The 22,568-nt window shown below is 39.1% G+C and overlaps 1 protein-coding gene and 1 non-coding gene across 2 annotated transcripts; both read left to right on the top strand.

Moving 5' to 3' along the window:
* The first annotated feature begins 3,991 nt into the window (after nucleotides 1–3,991).
* LOC149990740 (small nucleolar RNA SNORA57) lies at nucleotides 3,992–4,141 on the top strand. The gene has a single exon (XR_016508778.1). It is a non-coding gene; the product is annotated as a small nucleolar RNA SNORA57 (small nucleolar RNA).
* Nucleotides 4,142–6,076: 1,935 nt separating this feature from the next.
* Nucleotides 6,077–6,746, top strand: LOC149990741 (coiled-coil domain-containing protein 169-like). The gene is given in 2 exon segments (XM_090264036.1): nucleotides 6,077–6,700; nucleotides 6,702–6,746. Coding segments are annotated over 2 exon segments (669 nt in total).
* Nucleotides 6,747–22,568: the final 15,822 nt, after the last annotated feature.

Below are 22,568 nucleotides of genomic sequence, written 5' to 3' on the forward strand. Positions count from 1 at the left end.
AACTGCCTACTATATTCTAGAAACTTTACATATGCTGATTCTCGTCATCGTCGGCAGCCGTCCGTCTCGAGAGACGATGGTGTAGCTTCTTAAGAGTCTATCTGTACCGCCGAGAATGGCTGTGCAGTCCGACTCGGGAGTGACACGGTATCTGTCTCCTCCCGTGTTGAATCGACATCTTGTGATGACGCTGAAGCTACAGAGCCTGGGCAGGGTAATATGGAGGGTCTGCTGTTGCCCATGCAGCAGACCCCCCCTCTCTTCGCAGCTGAAGGGTCCAAGGGAAAGATGGAGTCAATACAGCTTGGCTTCAGGTGCGCCGCAGGAGTTGCCGGTGTTGACTACAACGTCAAACCGCCTTAGGGACTCTGGCTCCGGATTTTCTGTCGGGGTTTACTCCCTTAGCCTTTCCCCTGAAGAGGTATGCCGCAAGGCAGCGGAGGTTTTTTGGAGTCAGAGTTTTCCTTCTCTGATGTGCCCTGACTGGAAGATCGAACTAGCGACACTTAGCTCGCAGGCCGACGCTCAATCCACTGAGCCAAACCAGCCAGGGTCTGATTCTAGTCCTACAATAACCCTGTGTAGTCTTTACCATTGGAGGGTCCAGGTTTCACCAGCTGTGTGGTACTGATTAAGTCCCCAATCGCCCTATCCCTAAGTTTTCTCACTTGTGAAAACAAAGATCCTACTAGTACCTACCTCTGTAGTTACTGAGGATTCAAATGAGATGATCCAAGTAAGATGCTTGGAACAGAGCTTAGCATACCATAAGCACTCAAGAAATATCCTGTCGACAAATAAATTCTCAAAATTTAAATATAAAAAAACAAAATCTAACCATGACAATACTAGAAGAAAATGCTTGTGAACACATAATCCTGAGGTGGGGAAAACCTTCTAAACATGCTACCAAAGGCAAAGACAGTGAAAGCAAAGGATTATCAGAACTAACTGCAAAATAAAAGTCATTTCTGAATGGCAAAAAACAGCAAAAAGTTAGAAGGCAAGCAATAATTTGGGGGAAAATATAACTATCACAACAGACAAAAAAGCTCTTTAATATATGAGCTTTACAAATTTAAAAAATGACTAGAATAGTAGTCAGTAGAGGGGAGGGGGAGGGAGAGAAGGGGGATAAGTAAGGGAAGGGTCTAGTCAAGGAACGTGTATGAATGACTCATGGACATGGACAACGGGGAGGGATATAATTGTGGGAGAAGGGATGGGCTGGGAGGGGGGAGCAATGGGGGAAAAATGGGACAACTGTAATTGAATAACCAAAAAATAAAATTAAAAAAAAAACACATTTAAAAAATGTAAACACTTAAAAAAGATACTTTCCTAGAAAAATAGGCAAAGGCTATAAATAGCAAAGCAGGACAGTCTGATGTGGCCAATATATCCATGGGGACGTTTTATTGAACCAATTGACACAGATGCTCTGATGCAGCCACTGTGTTTCAGCTGTCCCTGTCACAATGAGCATGCTCCCCATCCCCTGCCCTGCCAGTCTCCTTAACCCCCAGTCCAGAGGACTGTCACTTTCTACTGTAGCCCTTTCTGCATTGTTTGCATTTTTGTTCACAAAAGTGTTACTTCTAATCATAAAAAAAGACAGAATAAAAAACTTTTAGAAGGGTTAGCCTCAAAGAGGAACCAAAATCATCTTCATAAAATAAATTTTATTATATTCAATATGATATTTGCATACTCAAGTCCTGAGAAAAAAATTAAGAGTTTAGTTGAGCATTTCCTCTACAGTCTGGAGCTGAGGATAAGAAATGTTATTGTGTTCCAACTACCTTCCTTCTCCCCCTCCATTCATTCATTCATTCATTCACTCACTGGAATAGGTACCTACTGAGAGCCTATTGTCTGCCAGGCATTGTGCTAGCAGTGAGCTAGAAACAGTCCCTGCTCCCATGAAGCAGACAGTCTAGTTGTGGGAGGAGCAGGCAAAAAGTAAGTAAATATTGGGATTAATGACAGATCATCAGGTGTAAAAAAAAATAGAGAAAGGACACAGAGAACAGCAGTGGCAGCTGTTCTAGATAAAATGTTCAGGAAGGCCTCTCTTATGAGGTAATATTTGAGGAGAGGGATAAAGGAGGTGAGGGAGCGAGGTATGAGGATTCCTGAGAACATTCCAGGCAAAGAGAACAGCAACAGCAACAGCAACAGCCATGAAGCAGGAGTAAGCCTGGTGTGTTTAAGGAAAATCAGGGTTATTGGGGTGGTTGGAGCAGAGGGATGAGGTGGGAGAGCAGTATGAGATGAGGTCAGAGAAGTGATGGGTTTAGGGAGATCAGGTAGGGCTGTGTATATCAGGGTGAAGACTTTGGATTGTATTCCACGAGTCTGGGAAAGTTGACATAATCAGGAAAAAGCAAGCCTATAAAAGCAGAGGTGTTTATTCTTCATATTTTTAAATGAAAAACGATAGTAATTTCCATTAAAACAAATGATTCCTTGTTATATGTGATTGGAGACCAAATGTGCCCATCCTTAACCATCCTTCACTCTCCCATCAAGAGACCTGTACATCAAACTGGCAGTGGTTAGCAATAGGAATATCTCATGTGTGGGTGTTAAAGGGAAGAGTTAACACAGCCAGTTTGGTGGCTTACTCCTTGCATGTCTCCAAGAGAACCATGATCGACCCTTAACCAAGCCAAGAGAATGTGTCTGTCAGAGTGTTCTTTATATCACCAGTGGATTGACGATTTTGTTGTGTATACCATGCTTTACCATCTTGTTAGGATTGCTTTGCACAAACATCAAGATTGATGATGTGAACTTACTTTCAATGTTGGGGTCAACAACATGTTGGAGTCCTGAGTTCCCTGGTTATGACCAGTTGTTACAAGTAGGCGTATATGACCTGCCCTCCCATCTGTGCCTCCGACTCTGAGACTCAAAACAAGATTTACTTGGCATAGATATTCCTTATGTGTCCCTGGAGTTCACTGCTACAAGATCTCAAAAGGGAATTAGAAAGCATTTTGAACTAAATGAAAACACAACATAACAAAAGCTGTTGTATATAGCTCAAGCATTACTTAGAAGATAATTTATAGTTAAATCTCTAAATAATAATAGAGAAAAAGGCCTCAAGTCAATGACCCCAACTTTGATCTTAGGGAACTAGAAAAATAAGAACAAATTAAACTCAAAGTAAGCAGAAGAAAGGCGATAATAAAGGTAATGACATAAATCAATTGAATAGAAAACAGGAACAGCTAGAGAAAGTCAATGAAACCAAAAGCTGGTTCTTTGAGAAAATCAATAAAATTTATACATCTGTATCCAGACTAGTCAGATAAAGAAAAGAGAGAAGGCAAAAATTACCAATATTGGAAATAAGAGAGGGAATGTCACCGCAGAGCCTCCAGACCAGCAGAACAATAAGTGAATGTTATGAACAAAAAATAACAAAGAAAATTTAGATAAATTGGACTTCATAAAGATTTAAAATCTTTTGTGCCTTAAAGGACACTACCAAGAAAGTAAAAAAAAAAAAAAAAAAAAAGGGAGAAAATATTTACAAGTCATATATCTTATAATAGTTTAGTATCTAGACTATATAAAGAACTCTCACAATTTAAAAAATAGATAAACAATTCAATTTGAACATATTGCCAGAGACAGAAAGGGACCTTGTGATTATAAAGGGGGGAAATATTTTGCAAGAGGGCATATAATTCTAAATATTTATACATCTAATAACAGAGCTTCAAAATACATGAAACAAAACTGATAATATTGAAAAATAAACCAACACACACTTAAATATTTCAACACACCTCTCAATAACTGATAGCAAAAGTAGATAGAAAATCAGTAAGGATATAGAGAACAACACTATCAACTTGACCTAACTGATGTTTATAAAACACTCCAGAGAACAACAGAATGTACATTCCTTTTGCACAGCAATTGAACATTTACCAAATTGGACCATATTCTTGGCCATAATACAATTTGCAACAACCCTCCTCTTCTTGGTGGGGGTTGGACCTGTGGTCCTGGTCCCTGTAATGTAAGGAGGCAGAGGGAAAGGGCTCTGGTCCATTCAGCATCATGTCTTCAGTGCCTGACAGTTTCCAGTCCAATGGTTCTATTCTTAAGAACCGGGACACAGTTAAAACAAACAAACAAACAAACAAACAAACGATTCACAACACATTTAAAACTATTAAAATTATGCAAAGTATGTTCTCACCTTGGCCAGTGTGGCTCAGTTGGTTGGAGTGTCATTCATTAGACTGAAAGGTCAAGGGTTCAATTCCCCATCAGGGCACATACCCGGGTTGCAGGTTTGATCCCCAGTTGGGGCGTGTGAGGGAAGGCAACTCTGTACGATGCTCCTTGTTCATGTCAATATTTCTCCCTCTCTTGTCAATGTTATAAATATGTTCAAATAACTAAAGGAAACCATGTATAAAGAATTAAAGGAATGTATGATGACAATGACTCACCACATAGAAAATATTAATAAAGAGATAAAAATTATGGAAATTATGTAGTTAAAGGGTATAACAACTGAAATAAAAAATTTACTCAAGGGGCTCAACAGCAGATTTCAGCTTCTAGAAGAAAAAGATCAGCAAACTCAAAGGTATATCAATAGGGAGTACCCAGTCTAAAGAACAGAATGTAAAAAGAATGAAGATAACTGAATAATCTCAAAGGTCTGTGAGACACTGTCAAACACACTACATATGCATAATAGGAGTGCTAAAAGAGGAGAGGAGGAAAAAAATGACATAACAAGTATTTGAAGAAATAATGGGTGAAATTTCTCAAATTTGATGAAAAACTTAAATCTATACATCCAAGAACTGTAATGAATTCCAAGTAGAACAATCACGAAGATATTCACAACTAGAGAGGTATTAATGAAACTGTTGAAAGCCAAAGCCAAAAAGAAAAACTTGAAAACAGCATGAGAAAAATTATATGTAATATGCAAAGGAAATAGAATAAAATTAACAGCTGATTTCTCATCAGAAACAATGGAGACAAATGGAAGCAACCCAAGTGTCCATCTGTAGATTAGTGGATGAAAATAGTTGTGGTTCATATACGAGTATACAATGGAATATTACTTGCCCATAAAAAGGATAAATCTTACCATTTGTGACAGCATAGATGGCCCTAGAGGGTATTATGTTAACAGAAATAAGTCAGTCAGAGAAAGACAAATACCATATGATTTAACTTATTTGTGGAATCTAATGAACAATATAAATGAACAAACAAAACAGAAACAGACACATAGATACAGAGAACACTGATGGTTGCCAGAGTTGCCAGAGGAGCGGGAAGTTGGGGGACTGGGTGAAAAAAGTGAAGAGATTAAGAAGTAAAAACTGGGTCTTGGCCAGGTGGCTCAGTTGTTTGGATCATCATCCCATACACCAAAAGGTTTCAGGATTCAATTCCTGGTCAGGGCATATATCTAGGTTGTGGGTTTGATCTCCAGCTAGGGTGTGTAAAGGAGGCAATCCATCAGTGTTTCTCTCTTACATCAATCTTTCTCTCTCTCTCTCTCTCTCTCTCTCTCTCTCTCTCTCTCTCCTCATTCGTCTCTCTCTAAAATCATTAAGCATATCCTTGGGGGAGGATTTTTTTTCTTAAAGTACAAATTGGTGTTTACAAAATAATCATGGGGATGTAAAGCATAGCATAGGGAATATACTAATAGTCAATAATATTATAATAAATATTTATGGTGCCAGGCAGGTACTAGAAATATCAAGGGGGATATTTTGTAAATTATATGACTGTCTAACCACTATGCTGTATAACCAAAATTAATACAAAATAATATTGAATGTAAGTTGTAATTTAAAAATGAAATATATATAACCGGTTATCTAAAAAAAAAAGGAAGAAAGAAACAACGGGGACAAGGGGCAGTGTTATGAAATACACAAAGTTCTGGGTGAGGGGACTTCAACCAAGAATTCTGGAATTCAGTTCACCATGGTATCAACTCATGACAATACTTTCTCCTGACAGCTTTGGGCATCCCTTCAGATCTTCTGCTCTAAGAGGTGCTGAGGGCAATAGCATGGGGAGGTCTCTGACCAGACACTATGCGGGAAAAAGAGGTGACAACTTTGAAGGTATGGGCATTGAACAACTGAAACTGGAGTTATTGGAAGAACTCCAAATGAAAGACTTAATGCAATTCTTGATAATTGAACAAAGACACAAAATAGTGGAACTGAAAGCCAAATTCACTATTGCTAATTTAGGCAATGAATGGAAAACCCGTTATGAGATACAACTTGAAGTGAATGATCAACTAAAAAGGCAAATAGCTACTCTCAAAGAGAAACTGGAAAAACTCCATGTAGCTCCTTCAGATAGACTATCTTCTATTCGTGTCTATGAGCGAATGCCAGCAAAATCCTTAGTTGCATTATTTGAAAAGCTAGAACAAGAAAAGAGGTGTCTTGAACATCAAGTGAAATTCTATTTACTTAAATTGGAAGAAGAATCAAAGGCTTACCAAAAGATCAAGGATGAACACCAAATATACCTAGCTAAATTATCTCATGTCTCTCACGTAAACCGAATTTCTAGAAGGCAACAAATAAATGAACTCTAGAGAATGAAAGAGAATCCAGTGAAAATGGGAAGATACAATACAGCTAATCAGAAGATAGTAAATGCCAAGAAAGAACCAACAAAAAAAGAGTACAAGATCAAACCATGTTCCAAAATTCAACCCATGATTCAAGAATTGGGTGAATTTCTATTTCTTCCCCCTTTTCATTTGTTATATTCAACTTGGGAAGTTAATATTCAACACATTTTTTTTTCAGGAAATGAAATAGATAAGGAAGAGCTATTAAACCTCTAGCTCCTCTTTCAAAGTTTGCTCCTTTGTGTAAAGGTAATTTTCTTAGTAATTTGGTTTAGTTTCAAAAAAATATTTAAGGAAGTAATTATGGTGACTCTAAAATTCTAACAGCAGTGTTTGCAATTCTTAAAATATCCTAGGAAACCTGAGTAACATTTAAAGTTATCTCAATCATTGCAATAGTATATAAGTTGCATATCTTATCATGGGGACTCCATCATGTTTAAGTGTTAGTTCTACAGGAGCTACTTTGGAATACTTTCCAGATGTTAGAACATGTCTGTTTAAGAGTGATGGAATGTTCATGGGGTACTATAAAAAACTGAAAAGGGAGATGTTCTAAGATGTGTGTTCTGATACCGGTTTTGCCACTTTTAAGCTTCTGAGTTTGAGTAAATGACTTTTCATTGCATCTCCTCCATGATTTACATGGTTGGGAATATTTACCCAACCACCCCCTTGAGATTGCTGTGCAGATCAAACGTACTTATTAAATGTTTATTTATTTACTTATGTATACTAGAGAAAAAGTTTTACCTAGTTCTAAGCTCTGAAGATAACTGGTCATGTGAGATTTTATAAGAAAATGAAATTATTTAATTTTTTCTTTTTCTTAAGTATATTTTATGGATTATGCTGTTACAGTTGGTCCAATTTTTTTCCCTTTGCCCCCCTCCACCCAGTACTCCCATTCCCTCCAGCAATCCCTCCCCACTTAGTTCATGTCCATGCGTTGTTCATGTAAGTTCTTTGGCTTTACCCTTTCCTATGCTATTCTTAGCATCCCCTTGTCTACTTCGTCGCTACCAGTTATGCTTCTTGATCCCTGCACCTTTTACCCCATTTTCCCCCTTCCCTCTCCCCACTGATGACCCTCCATCCATATGATCTCCACATCTATGGTTCTGTTCCTGTTCCAGTTGTTTGCTTAGGTTTTTTTTGTTTTATTAGATTCATGTGTTGATAGTTGTGAGTTTGTTGTCATTTTACTGTTCATAGTTTTTATCTTCTTTTTCTTAAATGTGATCCTTTAACATTTCTTATAATAAGGGCTTGGTGATGATGAACTCCTTTAGCTTTACCTTGTCTGGGAAGCACTTTACCTTCCCTTCCATTCTAAGTGATAGCTTTGCTGAATATAGTAGTCTTGATTGAGGCTCTTGCTTTTCATCACTTTGAATACTTCTTCCCAATCCCTTCTTGCCTGCAAAGTCTCTTTTGAGAAATCAGCTGACAGTCTTATGGGAACTCGTTAGTAGGTAACTCTCTGCTTTTCTCTTGCTCCTTTTAAGATTCTCTCTTTGTCTTTAATCTTTTGCATTTTAATTATGATATGTCTTGGTGTGGTCCTCTTCAGGTCCAACTTGTTTGGGACTCTCTGTCCTTCCTGGACTTGTATGTCTATTCCCTTTGCCAAGTGAGGGAAGTTTTCCTTCATTATTTTTTCAACTAAGTTTTCAATTACTTGCTCTTTTTTTCTTCTTCTGGCACCCCTATGATTCAGATGTTGGCACATTTAAAGTTGTCCCAGAAGTTCCTAAGCCTCTCCTCATTTTTTTTTCCATTCTTGTTTCTTCATTCTGTACTAGTTGACTATTTATTTCTTCCCTATGTTCTGGCTTCCTTCCCTTCACCATTGGTTTTGTGTGGACTTTTCTTCACTTCTCTTAGTATTGCCTTCACTTATTCCCTTATGTGTTTGCCATATTCATTCATGTCTGTCAAGTCTGTGGGCATTGTTCTATCGGTGTTTTGAACTCTATTCCTGTTAGGCTATCTTCTCCTTGCTTAGTTCTCCCTTTGGATCATTGATCCGCTCTCTCTTTTGGGCCATACTTCTCTGTCTCCTCAACTTGACAGCCTCCTGTGTTTGCCTCTGTGTCTTAGATAGAGCTGTTGCACCTGTTACATTGTAAGGGGCAGAGCCTTAGGTATTCATCAGTGCTGGGAAACCCTTTTCACCATGTTGTGGTGCTGTATGTGGGGGAGGGGCCTGAGAGGGAACAGTGCCACTTGCTCTGCACTTGCCCCTTTTCCTAGCATAGCAATATCAATAACAGAGCAAATATTAATATAGGTGGTGTTCTACAAATGCCCAAGGCCTGATAGGTTCAACTTGAACTCGGGAAGCCGAAAGAAAAGACACAGAATTGAGGGGGCATCTGAAATGCCTTTATTCTGGGTACTGGGACATTCAGAATTCATTCTTGCTCACTCCCACTAGAGGGGGGCCCACCCTCCCTATATACTACACATAGACAAAGCCAGGTGCTTGCCAAAATATGACATCAATGGTTATATAATTGTGAGTACTCTGCACATGTGCGTCTAATTATTATCTCTAAGCTGCTCATACTAGGATATATGGGAAAGGGAGCCTGACTGACCCCATATTCCCCACAGGTGGGATGGGGATAAGAAGGAAGAGACAAATGAAGGAAAGCTAAAGAGATGTCTAGAGGAAAGAAGTGATTTTGACAGGACAGAGGGAGAAGGAATACTATGAGTGAAGAATGCAAACCAGGTTAAGACTGGAAAACTTTAAAATTTAAAAAGGAAAAGCCAGGAGGAAGTCAAAATGGAGTAGGAAAGGAAATGGTAAAATTTGAGACTTGAGATATAAAAATAGTGAAGCTCTAAAAATAAAATCGATGAAATGCAACAACCATCATATCCACAACCAACCATTAAAGATTGATAAAGGTAGAGAGAGAATAAGGGTATTTTATGAATGGGAAAAAGAATGTAAGATTACTAATGACAAGAAAAGTGATTTTGAGAGGTTGGAACGGGGGGAATTAGTAAGTGTGAGGAATAGAAACAAGTCATAGCAAGAGAGTAAATGAAATTTAAAATGAAAATAAGAAGAGGAAAGAAGATGGTAAAAGGATTAACGAAAGGAAGGAGCAAAATATGAGATTTGAAATAAACTATAATATGAAAACTAGTGACCTAATAGCCACAAACTTGAAGGACAAGAAATGAATATTAAAAAGTTGTGCAGGACCCCTCGCTGCTGTGGCTCAGTGGATTGAGCATCAGCCTGTGAACCAAGTGTCTCTGGTTCAATTCCCAGTCAGGGCACATGACTAGGTTGCACGTCAGGTCCCCAGTTGGGGGCGCGAGTGAGAGGCAACCACACAGTGATGTTTCTTTCCCTCTTTTTCTCCTTTCCCCTCTCTCTAAAAGTAAATAAATAAATAAACAAACAAATGAATAAATATATAAAAATAAATTATTTTTTAAAAAATATTAAAAAGCTGTGCAGGAGAGAAAATAACGGATCTTTAAGAAGACCACGGTGGAATTCATCTCAGTAGGATCTAGTTTTACCACTTTCTTCTCTTTCTGGATCTGTCCCTGGTGATATCAGATGGTGTCCCAGTCTGGGTCTAGGCAGCCTTTTCGAGACTACCAGCGATCCACAGTCTGTGGCTGTCTCCTTCAGTTGTTAATCTGTCAATCTGTAATCAGCAGTCAGGTTTAAGCACCACAGCATGGGGCAGAGTAATTCTTGTAGGTGGGGCTACTGCTTCCCCTCAGGCTGATGCCACTTAGAAGGGACTGCTCTGCCTGAGCAAGATGGTTCCTGTAGTATGGGGAATTACTCAGCGCTGGGATCCTGGTGGCTGCTCCCTGTGTCCTTTCCCCAAAGCCACCATCCCCAAACTCTCCTCAAGCATCTCTTGTCCACTCTGCCCCACCTTTTCTGGAGCCTAAGGTAAATGGCTACAAACAATATTTTTTGTGTTGATCCTTTAAAAGGCTATCTGAGTCTTCAGCCATTTCTCCCTGGCAGACAGAAACCCTGCCACTTTTCACAGCTGGATGTTGTCTGGGTGCCTTTCCAGCTTTGGCACTGCAAACTGCAGAGCCCAGCCTGGGGTTCAGACCCCACACTTCTCAGGGGGAACCTCCAGCCACTGAAATATCCCTCCAGTACCTCAGCTGCCACCTGTGGGAGCCCAGCCAGCTCTCTAGCATCTCCTTTGCACTCTGTACTGGTCACGCTGTGGTGAAGTGGCTTCTTCTATCTATCTGGTTATAAGGCCTCCTTTCAGGCACTGCTCAGTTTGTCATTCTGGATGACCTCTCCACAATTCAGCTGCTAATCCAGGCTGGTCCTGGGAGGAGGTCAGTGTAGCTCTCACTTACTCCTCTGTCATCTTGGATCTCTAATCCCAGAGCATCCTTATGCTAAAAATTTATTCATTGTTTATCTTGAAACTCAAATTTAACTGAGATTTTTGCATTTTTATTTGCTAAATATGACAACCCTATGGATAAGTAGAGAGTAATAGTCACTGATCTTTGGAACTTAAAAAGGACTGCACATTTTATAATGTAGAGCAGCACCTCTGAACTTTAAGGTACAGTACATACAAATTATCTGGGGTGCTTGTTAAAAAGTGGATTCTGACTCTGAGGATCTGGAGCAGGACCAGAGAATCTGCATTTCTAACAGTTGATGCCAATAAAGCTGGCCTGAGTACCACAGTTTGAGCAAAGCTAGTGGAAATTTGAGTGTGTGTGTGTGTGTGTGTGCGCGTGTGTTGGCTGGCAAGCATCTGAATTCACTTTGTGCATATAGGGAATTCATCAACATATGATTACTAGAGGAAAAGTAGAGCCTGGTTACTACTATGGAAGCTTACAGAAGGTGTTAAATGTTTATTTTACCAGCCTGCCTTGCAATTTAATTCCATGATCTGCCTGGGCCAATCAGAAGCTCCTGCATATAAATTTGAATTAAGAGATAGTAACACTTAAAAAGCATGATAGCCCTGGCTGGTGTGACTCAGTGGATTGAGCACCAGCTTGTGAACCAAAGGGTCACTGGTTCAATTCCCAGTCAGGGCACATGACAGGGTTGCAAGCCAGGTCCCCAGTTGGGGCGTGCGAGAGGCAACCACACACTGATGTTTCTCTCCCTCTTCTCTCTCCCTTCCCCTCTCTCTAAAAGTAAATAAATACATACATAAATAAATAAAATATTTTTAAAAGTATAGTAGAAGTGAGTTCTCTCTCTTGCAATAGCCACAGTTGTGACCAAACTGAGTTCCTAGAGTGGTGGGAGTGGCGCTGGAGGAAGGGACAGAGTCCAGTATGCACAGGAACATCAGTAACAGCAGTTTTCTTGCTGGGCCATTTTAGCATGATTTTAGGCATTGTTCCTAGCTGCACAGCTCTGAGCTTGGTTCTTAACCTTCATGATTCTGTGAGCTGCTCAATTCTTCTCCTACCCTTATCACTCAGAATTGATATTTGTTGCTTGAAACTAAGAAGGCTGATCAAGTCAAAGCTCTGCTAGAGGCTAGCTAGCTTGCACAGCCCTGTCAATTGGCAGCACGTGTGTGAAATGCCATGTAGGTCACCACTCAGGGTGATATTTGCTTCACAGGGTGAGGACCATTTTGAGAGAGAGGCAACATCCCTTGTGGGAATAGTATCTATATCCGGGCATGTAGCTCTATGTCACTTGTCTTATTATGTCTGGTGATGACTGGTCTTGGTTAAATCGGGTTAGATTCATATGCTAACCTTATCACTAACTAGTTATGCGATTTTTGGCAAATCACTTACTTTCCATTTCCTTAACTGTTAAAGGGGAACAAGACTACATGATTCTATTATTACATTTGTTCACATTATTTCACAATTATTTGTTTCTTACAAGCTTATTAAGGTATAAACTGCACATCATTAAAATCACCCATTTCAAGTGTACAATGTAATGAATGACTTTCAGTAAATTTACTGAGTTGGACAACCATTACCATAATCCAGTTTTAGATGATTCCATCACTCCAATAAGATCCCTCAAGCCCATTTACATGTAGTTAATCCCCATATCCTCCATCAGACCTGTGCAACCACTAATTTACTTTCTGTGTCTATATATTTGCTTTTTCTGACCATTTCAAATAAATAGGATCATACAATCATAATTATTTGTTACACAAGTTTTTTCTGCTATGTAGTGAGTTTCCAAAAGGCCTGTGCTTAACAGCAGAAATCAAAATTAAAAATAGAAAAGCAATAAATAAAATCAGTGAAACAAAAGTACTGGATATTTAAAAAGATCAATCGAACTGAAAAATCTCTAGCAAGGCTGGCAAAAGAAGACACAATTACCAATATCAGGAATGGAATAGAGAATACCACTACAGATCCTGCAGACATTAAAAGGACAGAAAAGGATTAAATACTACAAACAATTCTACACACGTATATTTTAGAATTTAGATGAAGTAGACCAATTGCTTGAAAAATCACAAACTAACAGGACTCACTAAAGACAAAGTAGATACTCTGAAAACTCCTATCACTATTAAAGAATGTTAATTCATAATTTAAAACCTCAAAAAGAAATCTCCAGGCTCAAATGGTTTCACTGAATAATTATACCAAACATTTAAATAGAAATAAAAACAATTCTACCCAACCTCTTCCAGAAAATAGAAGGTAACACTTACCAATTTAACTTATGAGGACAGTCTTGCCCTGATAACCACAATCAGACAAAGACTACCAAAAAAGAACTACAGACTAATATCTCCCATGAACTTAGATACAAAAAACCTCCACAAAATACTAGCAAATCACCTCTTCCAATATGACCATGTGGAATTTATCCCATTTACAAAAGACTGGCTCAACATTTAAAAATAATTCAAGGTAATCAACACATATCAACAGGCTAAAGAAGAAAAATCCTATAGTCATATCAATTGACACTGTAAAGTATTTGGCAAAATCCAATCCCCATTCATGATAAAAGCTTTCAGTAAGCTAGGAATAGAGGGGAATTTCCTCAACTTGATAAAGAACATCTACAAAGACTTACAGCTAACTTTATATTTAACAGTAATAAATCATCATACTTAACAGTACATGATGGAATGCTTTTTCCAGGGGAGTGCAGTCTAGCCTCCAGCCATGTGTCCCTTCCAGGCCACTCACTTTCCTCCATCCCAGCCTCTGGGTGGTAAAGCAGCCTCGAATAAGGGACCATTTGTCCTTCTTCTTGGTCCTGCACAGCGGGAGTTCAGAGGCTCTGATACCGCAGTGCCTTTGTCTGCCAAGATGAGTGGCAGGAGATTAGCCTAGGATTAATCCAAAATCGCCTCACAGGAGCAATCTCAATCCCCACGCATGCTCCCCTTCCCATCAGGCTTTCTTCCTTCTGCAGCTTTTCTTCTTTGAACCTCCTCCAGGTCTGGATGCTGTCTTCTGAACACCTTGACATTTCTTTATAAAGTGAAAATGAATGAGGAAAAAGTCTGAGTGTTTATTAGAATAGTAATTAGCATTTGTGTCAAGGTTTATACTAAACATTCCACCACCATCCAGGCTTTCTTAATAAAGTACATGTAGAAAGCAATGACATGGAACCTTCTGGGTGAGGAGGGAGAAAAGGCACATCCCTCCTAGTCCTTTAGAGACTGAGTAGCACAATCGTAAACTGGTGAATTTCTCACTTGGTTTTCAGCTGTGTTTCATTCAGAACAGTTGATATATCTTTTTTCTTTTTACATCAAGAGAGAAAAAAAAACAGTACCACTCCCTCTTGCACAAGTTTTTAGACTTGAGGCTACAATTGATATACATATTTAAACAAGTAATATACTATATTGTGCCTTGGTTTTTTAAATATACTTTTCATTACATCCTCCTGAGACTGTGGCTGACTGGTAGGCCCTTGGTGTTCCAGAATATGGTTGGCATGGGCAATTAGCAGGTCATTGAGAGAGAACTAAGAAAGTGTTATCAAAACAAGTATTTACAGGAACATCAGAACAATAGCTTGAGAGCCTGAGGACTTAATGGGTCATCCCAGCTCTGCCACAAACACCCTCTGCAACCTTGGCCAAATTAGAGCAACTGTGTCTTCACTTCTTCCTGGTAAACTATTCTCACCATCTCCTATCTCATAAGTGTGTCATAAAAATAAACTTAGATAATTGAGGTGAAAGTATTGAAGGTTTTGTTTTGGAAGGAAAGGGACTGGTGGGTGAAAGGCACTCTCTGCATGGAAGATTCAGTAGAAGAAAACCATTTAACCTTCATTTTAGAAAGCAATTATTTCAATTAAGTTCAGTACACATCTGTTGAGCACTAAGTCTATACTCAGCATTCTAAGCTGTGTGCTATGTGGCCTTCATAGGAGTTATAATCTCGTGAAGCTATGCTATAACTCCTGAATACTGTGACCTTCTCCCATGCCAGTGCCAGTTCCTAACCCTGAGCGTGAGCCATTTTCATTCTTTCTCTATCCATTCTCAGCGGGAGCAGAGCATTCTAAATACAGGCACAAAATGATGCTGAAGTTGGGGCACCCCACTTGACCCAAGCTGTGGCTTGGGGTTTAGACATGTCTGATAATTCATTGACTGAGAAGCCTCCTGGGACAGAAGATGTTTTTGAGGAAGAAAAGAGCCAAACAGAATAAGCTTAAGACAAAAACAAGGGCTAGGTAATCAGAAGGGAAAGATTCTCTGAGTCTGCCACTGTGTCTTCTGGCCCTTGTTTGAGTCCAGTGTTTATAAGGTGGGGTGGGGACAGAGTAAGGGGAAAGAAGAGGAAGGGGGCTGTAGGTGAAAGCTGAAATATCTCTTTCAAACTTTTCAAATCCAACACTTCATATTTATCATACATGCTCTCACTTCTTACTTCACTAGCAAGGATCAAGGCATCAACCCAACAGAATACCTGACTGTAGGTGACTTTTTAAAAATAAGAAATTTATTTTCTCATAAAATAAATATAGGGAAAGATGGTTCTAAGGTTAGTTAATTGAGTACCTCAAGTATGTCATCAAAGACCCAAGTGGATTTCTTCTTTCTGCTCTACCATCTTCAGCATAATGGTAATATCTCCTGTCATCACCTGTTAGGGTTGTACAATGGCTTCAGCATTCCTTGCACCAGATGCAAATGGAGGCATCCCACAAAGAACAGGGATATTGCCTCCCATACTTGTGATACTGTGATATTCTCTCTCTTCCCCTCCCTCCCAATTCAAAGGGGGGGACCCTTTGAGGAGGCCTATAACATAATTTCCTTGGGTCCTATTGGCCAATACTGTGTCACGCACCCATCCTAAAGTAATTCCTTGTAAAGGGAATGAGACAAATCAAAATACACCTCTCGTTCCGTGGAAGGAAATTGTCTTCCAAGGGCATGTGGCAGAATATGCTCCAAACAACATCAGATTTTGCCAGAAAGAAATAAGGAGTCCAGGTTATTTTGCTCTTTATAAAACTGATATGACAATTTTCACTGAAGTAATTGTTTCAGATAATTGGTTTCCAACAAGATAAACACAGGATAGGGCAATGTACATGTGGCACATTATGTTTAATTAACAACATACCTTGTCAGCTGAGTGGGCTAGGCCATGGATGAAGCCTGTATTTGATCCAAATTTATATATCATCAGAGTTTTACCCTTTCTCTGCTCATAGCCAGTAATCTATCAGATTATTTAGTAGAATGGTTTACAGCTACATTGAAAGGAGATAAAATGATAACTGTCATCTATCCTTCATTTGCTACACTTGCTGGAAAATATATACTAAAGTAGAATTTTATTTGCTTTTTTTACATTTCAAAATTCACCCAACTTTATTTTTCCCATTTTTACTCCTAGTAAAAACAAACTAAAAAACAAAACAAAAACTACAGTATATGGAAATACAAAACTGCTTTTTAATATTTTCTACTTACAGTAGTTCTGCTTCAGATGATATCATGGACCCTTGAAGTCTGATTTAACCCAAGAGTATCTGAAGTGGAAATAAAGCAATTCAGAAATATGAACCTGGTGATCACTGGGGTGACATGTTGTACACCTGAAATTTATATGTTATAAACGAATATTAGCCCTGGCTGGTTTAGCTCAGTGGATTGAGCGTCAGCCTGCGAGCTAAGTGTCGCTGGTTCGATCTTCCAGTCAGGGTACATCAGAGAAGGAAAACTCTGACTCCAAAAAAACCTCCGCTGCCTTGCGGCATACCTCTTCAGGGGAAAGGCTAAGGGAGTAAACCCCGACAGAAAATCCGGAGCCGGAGTCCCTAAGGCGGTTTGATGTTGTAGTCAACACCGGCAACTCCTGCGGCGCACCTGAACCCAAGCTGTATCGACTCCGTCTTTCCCTTGGACCCTTCAGCTGCGAAGAGAGGGGGGGTCTGCTGCATGGGCAACAGCAGACCCTCCATATTACCCTGCCCAGGCTCTGTAGCTTCAGCGTCATCGCAAGATGTCGATTCAACACGGGAGGAGACAGATACTATGTCACTCCCGAGTCGGACTGCACAGCCATTCTCGGCGGTGCAGATAGACTCTTAAGAAGCTACACCATCGTCTCTCGAGACGGACGGCTGCCGACGACGAAACGAATATTACCTCAATAAAAAAAGAAATATTAGTCTAAGAAGGCAGATGTAGCAGAAATTAAATAAAAGCATTTAAATTAAATATGAACCCCAGTTAATCTGAATTAATTCCTCTAGCACCTTGGTTCAGATAAGAGTCTGTAAGGATCTTAATCTTTCACTTTACTCATAACGAAGTGGGTGACCGTAAATGAATAACTTAATCTCTATGTCTTGGTGTCCCTGCTTTTACAACAGAGTTAATAGAGCCTGTAGTGCACCTCCACTTACAGGAGAAAAGCCAATTACACTCTTTCTGAAAGGTACCTGATAATTATCAGTTATGGTAATTATTAAGAGGAATTTACTGAGCCCAGCGAGTACCCATCATTATATGTCCAAGGCCTAGTTAAGTAGCTTACACACAAATGTTCAAGAAATCTTTGGATGCATGAGAAAATGAATGAATGAGTCATCCACTGTGTGCCAGGTCCTGTGCTATAAAAAAATCTGAGATGCATTCCTTTGGTCAAAAAATTAATCATCTGGGGACTTTTGGCTAAGATAGAGGCATATGAAGACATGCTGTGTCTCCCTCCACAACTATGAAAGAATACAACTACCTCAAAACTGGAGACAACCAGAACTTCAAGAAAGTCAAGCTGTACGAAAGTCCAACAAACAAAGATATAAAGAAGAAATACTCATCCAGACAGGTGGGAGGAGTGGAGCCAGGGCGGATGGGACATGGCATAGAGGCAGCGGTGTCAACCTCGGCTGTGGCAGGGGGGCAGAAAGCGCAGTCACACATTAAAAAAAGTAGGGAGGGACACCTGGGGAGCACTCTCAGCACCACACCAGACCACGCAGCTCATGGTTCCAGCACCAGGGAAAATAAAGCTTCATTGTTTCTGACTGTGAAAACCAGTGGGGGTTGGGACGGCAGAAGAAACTACTGGTTTCTCAGCAGAGTCTGTTTGTTTAGAGGGCCCCCACAGTCCTAGAACATCTGCAGGCCCACCCACTCTGGGAACCATGGCCAGTACAACAGGTAGAGACGCACCAGTCCCATACGGGAAGTGGGAGAAGCACCTGGAAAAGGGGTGAGTGATGAGCAAGCAGCATTATTTCCTCTCAGTCCCCTCCGTCACATATAGTGCCACAACCATGGTGAAACGGGTCACCCTACACTGATGAATACCTAAGGCTCTGCACTTACAATGTAGCAGGTGCGACAGCTCTACCTAAGACAGAGTGGCAAACACAGGAGCCTGTCAAATTGAGGAGACAGAGAAGCATGGCCCAAAAGAGGGAACAGATCAAAGTTCCAGTGGGAGAACTAAGTGATGAGGAGATAGCCAACCTAACATATGAAGAGTTCAAAACACTGATGATGAAGATGCTCACAGACTTGATAGATATGCTTGAGTATGGCAAATGCATAAGGAAAGAAATGAAGGCAAGGCTAAGTGAAATGAAGGAAAATCCACATGAAACCAATGGTGAAGGGTTGGAAACCAAGGTCCAAATCAATGATTTGGAACATAAGAAATAAATTAACAGTCAACCAGTAAGAATGAAGAAACAAAAATTGGAAAAATGAGGAGAGGCTTAGGAACCTCTGGGACAACTTTAAACATGCCAGCATCCAAATCATAGGAGTGCCAGAAGGAGATGAGGAAGAGCAAGAAATTGAAAATTTATGTGAAAAAATAATGAAGGAAAACATCTGAAATTCAGCGAAGGAAATAAGACATACAAATCCAGGAAGCACAGAGTCCCAAACAAGCTAGACCCAAAGAGGACTACATCAAGACACAGCATAATTAAAACGCCAAAGTTTAGAGATAAGGAAAGAATCTTAAAAGCAGCAAGAGAAAAGAAGAGAGTTACCTACAAAGGGGTGCCTATAAGGCTATCAGCTGATTTCTCAAAAGAAACTTTGCAGGCTAGAAGGGACTGGCAAGAAGTATTCAAAGTGATGAAAAGCAAGGACTTATGACCAAGATGACTCTATCCAGCAAAGCTATCATTTCGAATGAAAGGGCAGATAAAGTGCTTCCCAGACATGTAAAGCTAAAGGAGTTCATCATCACCAAGCCTTTATTATATGAAATGTTAAAGGGACTTATTTAAGAAAAAGAGGATCAAAACTATGAACATTAAAATGACAACAAACTCACAACTACCAACAACAGAGCCTAAAAAAATAAAAACAAAAACAAACTAAGCAAACAACCAGAATAGGAACAGAATCATAGGTATGGGGATCATTTGGAGGGTTATCAGCTGGGAGGGGCAAGGGGGAGAAATGGTGCAGAGATTAAGAAGTATAATTTGTAGGTACAAAATATACAGGGGGAAGTTAATAATAATATAATAAAGGGTGAAGCCAAAGAACTTATATGCATGACCCATGAACATGAACTAAGGGGGGGGGTTGCTGGAAGGAAGTGGTGTACTGAGTGGAAGGGAGCCAAGGGAAAAGAAATTGGGACTACTGTAACAGCATAATCAATAAAATATATTAAAAAAAAAAAAAACAGAAAAAGAAAGGTCTTAACTGGAGTCTTAAAGACATAGATTACTAAACATGTTACTTCCACAAACATTTATGACAGGAATGACTTTGTCTTAATAGGAGAGTCATTCTACTATTTACTCTTTTTCATTTATTCTACATGAAGGCAGCATTGTTTGACATCCCTTGTTATTTGATATGTCCCACAAATCTTTGATCCCAGGTTCTCATACTAGCTGAATATTTATTCATTCATTTCACATATATTTACTAAAAATCTAAAGAGATAGAAGAGTATAATGGCTAAGATTCCAGATGCCAGAACCAGAATGTCTGGGTTCAAATCCTGGCTTTATCAATTGTGTGACTGCAAACAAAGTACTTACTATCTCTGTGCCATCTGTAGATGGGGATGATAAAAGTAGTGCTTTCCTGATAAATTTGTATGAAAATAATATTTAAAAAGTACTGAGAACAGTGCTCCACACACAATGAGTGCTATATAATCTTTTTTGCCACAATTGGAATTATTACTATGTACCAAGTGTCCATAGAATTACCTCTTCTGTCTTTCCTGCAGTTTCTTCCATTCTCTGGAGTGTTCTTTGAGGGCAGTTCCTCTAGAAGGGACACTCAGAATAAACATACATCCCCTTGAATTTAGGTTACTCTATCTGATGTACTACTTGACATCCTTGTTTTTGATGGGATGAGAAACAGAACAGGAAAATTTTAATGCCAAGCCATTGCATACAAATTAGACCGGGAATAAGGAAACCTAGGTTTTAGTATTTGCCTTGCCATTTTTCTCTTGTTCCTTGTGATATTGGACAACTCGTTTAGCCTTTCTATATTTTCACTGACTCATCCTTAATATTAGTTGACTGGCCTTATGCAATAGTTTTCCTATGTTTATTATTTATTTTATATACTGAAAAATGAATAAACAATTGTGGTATACCCATGTGATGAAATAGCATTTGACCATAAAAAGGAATAAAATACAACATGAATGAACCTTGAGAACATTATGCAAAAAGAAAGAAGCCAGTCACAAAAGATGGAATATTATATAATTTCATTTATATGAAGTGTTCAAAACAGGGAAATCTATAGAGACAGAAAGTAGGTTAGTGGTTGCCTAGGGCTAGTGGGGAGGTATGCTAGAGTGGGTAGGGGCATGGTAGTTAATGTATATATGGTTTCCTTTTTTAAAAAATAATTTATTTATTTATGCGTTTGTTTGTTTATTCATTTATTTTTAGAGGGGGGAAAAGGAGAAAGAGAGGGAGAGAAACATCACTGTGTGGTTGCTTCTCACTTGCGCCCCCAACTGAGGACCTGACGTGCAATTTAGTTATGTGCCCTGACTGGGAATCGAACCAGCGACAGTTGGTTTGCAGGACCACGCTCAATTCACTGAGCCACACCAGCCAGGGTTTATATGGTCTCTTTTGGGGGTATGAAAATGTTCTTAAGCTGACTGTGGTGGCAGTCACACATTGATTATACTGAAAACCATTGAACTATACACTTAAAATTGGTGAATTGTATGGTATGTGGACTATATCTCAATAATGCCATTAAAAAAAACTGTACACCAACATTCATAGCTGCATTGTTTATAATAGCCAAAAAGTTGAAACAATCCAAATATCCATCCACTGAAGAATGGATAAACAAAAAATGGTATATCTATATAATGGAATATTGTGCAGCCATAAAAAGGAATGAATTACTGATTCATGCTACCACATAAATAAACCTACCTCTAAAACATGCTAAGTGAAAGAAGACAGATGCAAAAAAAAACCAACCCTATATCTTGTATGATTCCACTTAGGTGAAATGTCCTAAAGAGGAAAATCTGTGGAAAAACAAAGTTGATTAAAGGTTTTAGGGGATTTGGGTAGGAGGGAACTGGGAGTGGCTATTAACAAGTACCGGAGTTCTTTTGGGGGATGATGGAAATGTTCTGGAGTTAGATAGTGGTGATGATTTTACGCAATAACGTAAATACATTAGAAACCGCTATATTGTACACTTCAAAATGATCATTTTTATGTGAATTTATATTAATTTTAAAAATTGCCCAGAAAGGTTATATAGGAGTAAACCCTGATTTAACGGCAGTCCTAAGGAAAAAGGAAAAAAAAAAAAAAAAAAAACTGGACTAATTAATGTCCAATTAGTCAAAAGAACCAAACAAAAGAGTGGGTTGTTTTTTTTTTTTTTTTAGAAGCTTGGGGAAGAGTTTTAAAGATAGTCAAAATCATCCAAGTTCCCATGTATGAATACCATTCTCACCAAGCATCCTTTTTATTATAATTTGGCTTGTTGTGTACATTTTTTTTGAGAGAACATTTACTGACCAGAGTTTTTTGGGTTTTCTTGGCTGTTACATTTTTCATGAAAAAAGAATAAGCTGATTTGGAATTTTGAGTTGGTTTATAAATGTTTTCTAGTCATCCCAGTGAGGCACATTTGACCCTCCCCATCTAATTTTAGTTCCCATGTGGAGGCTCTTGACACTCCATACACACATAGAATCTGAGATAAATGTGCTACTCAAGGGCACCTGAAAAAGGAGGGGATCCAAACAGATCTGGACTGGCTTAAGAGAGAGGAAGAGGGAGTGCGTTGGGACTTTATATATAGTCTCTAAACTACACTGACAACAAAGGAGAAAGCTCTGGGCTTTCTTATCAGTCTGCCCAGAAGTGGGGAGTTATCTATAAATGCTCCAGGATTTTGCATGTTTCAAGTTGTTCCATGTTTGCTATTTTGATTATTCTCTG

The sequence above is a fragment of the Furipterus horrens genome, unplaced genomic scaffold, assembly GCF_987537825.1.
Source record: "Furipterus horrens unplaced genomic scaffold, mFurHor1.1.pri manual_scaffold_17, whole genome shotgun sequence".
NCBI lineage: Eukaryota > Metazoa > Chordata > Mammalia > Chiroptera > Furipteridae > Furipterus > Furipterus horrens.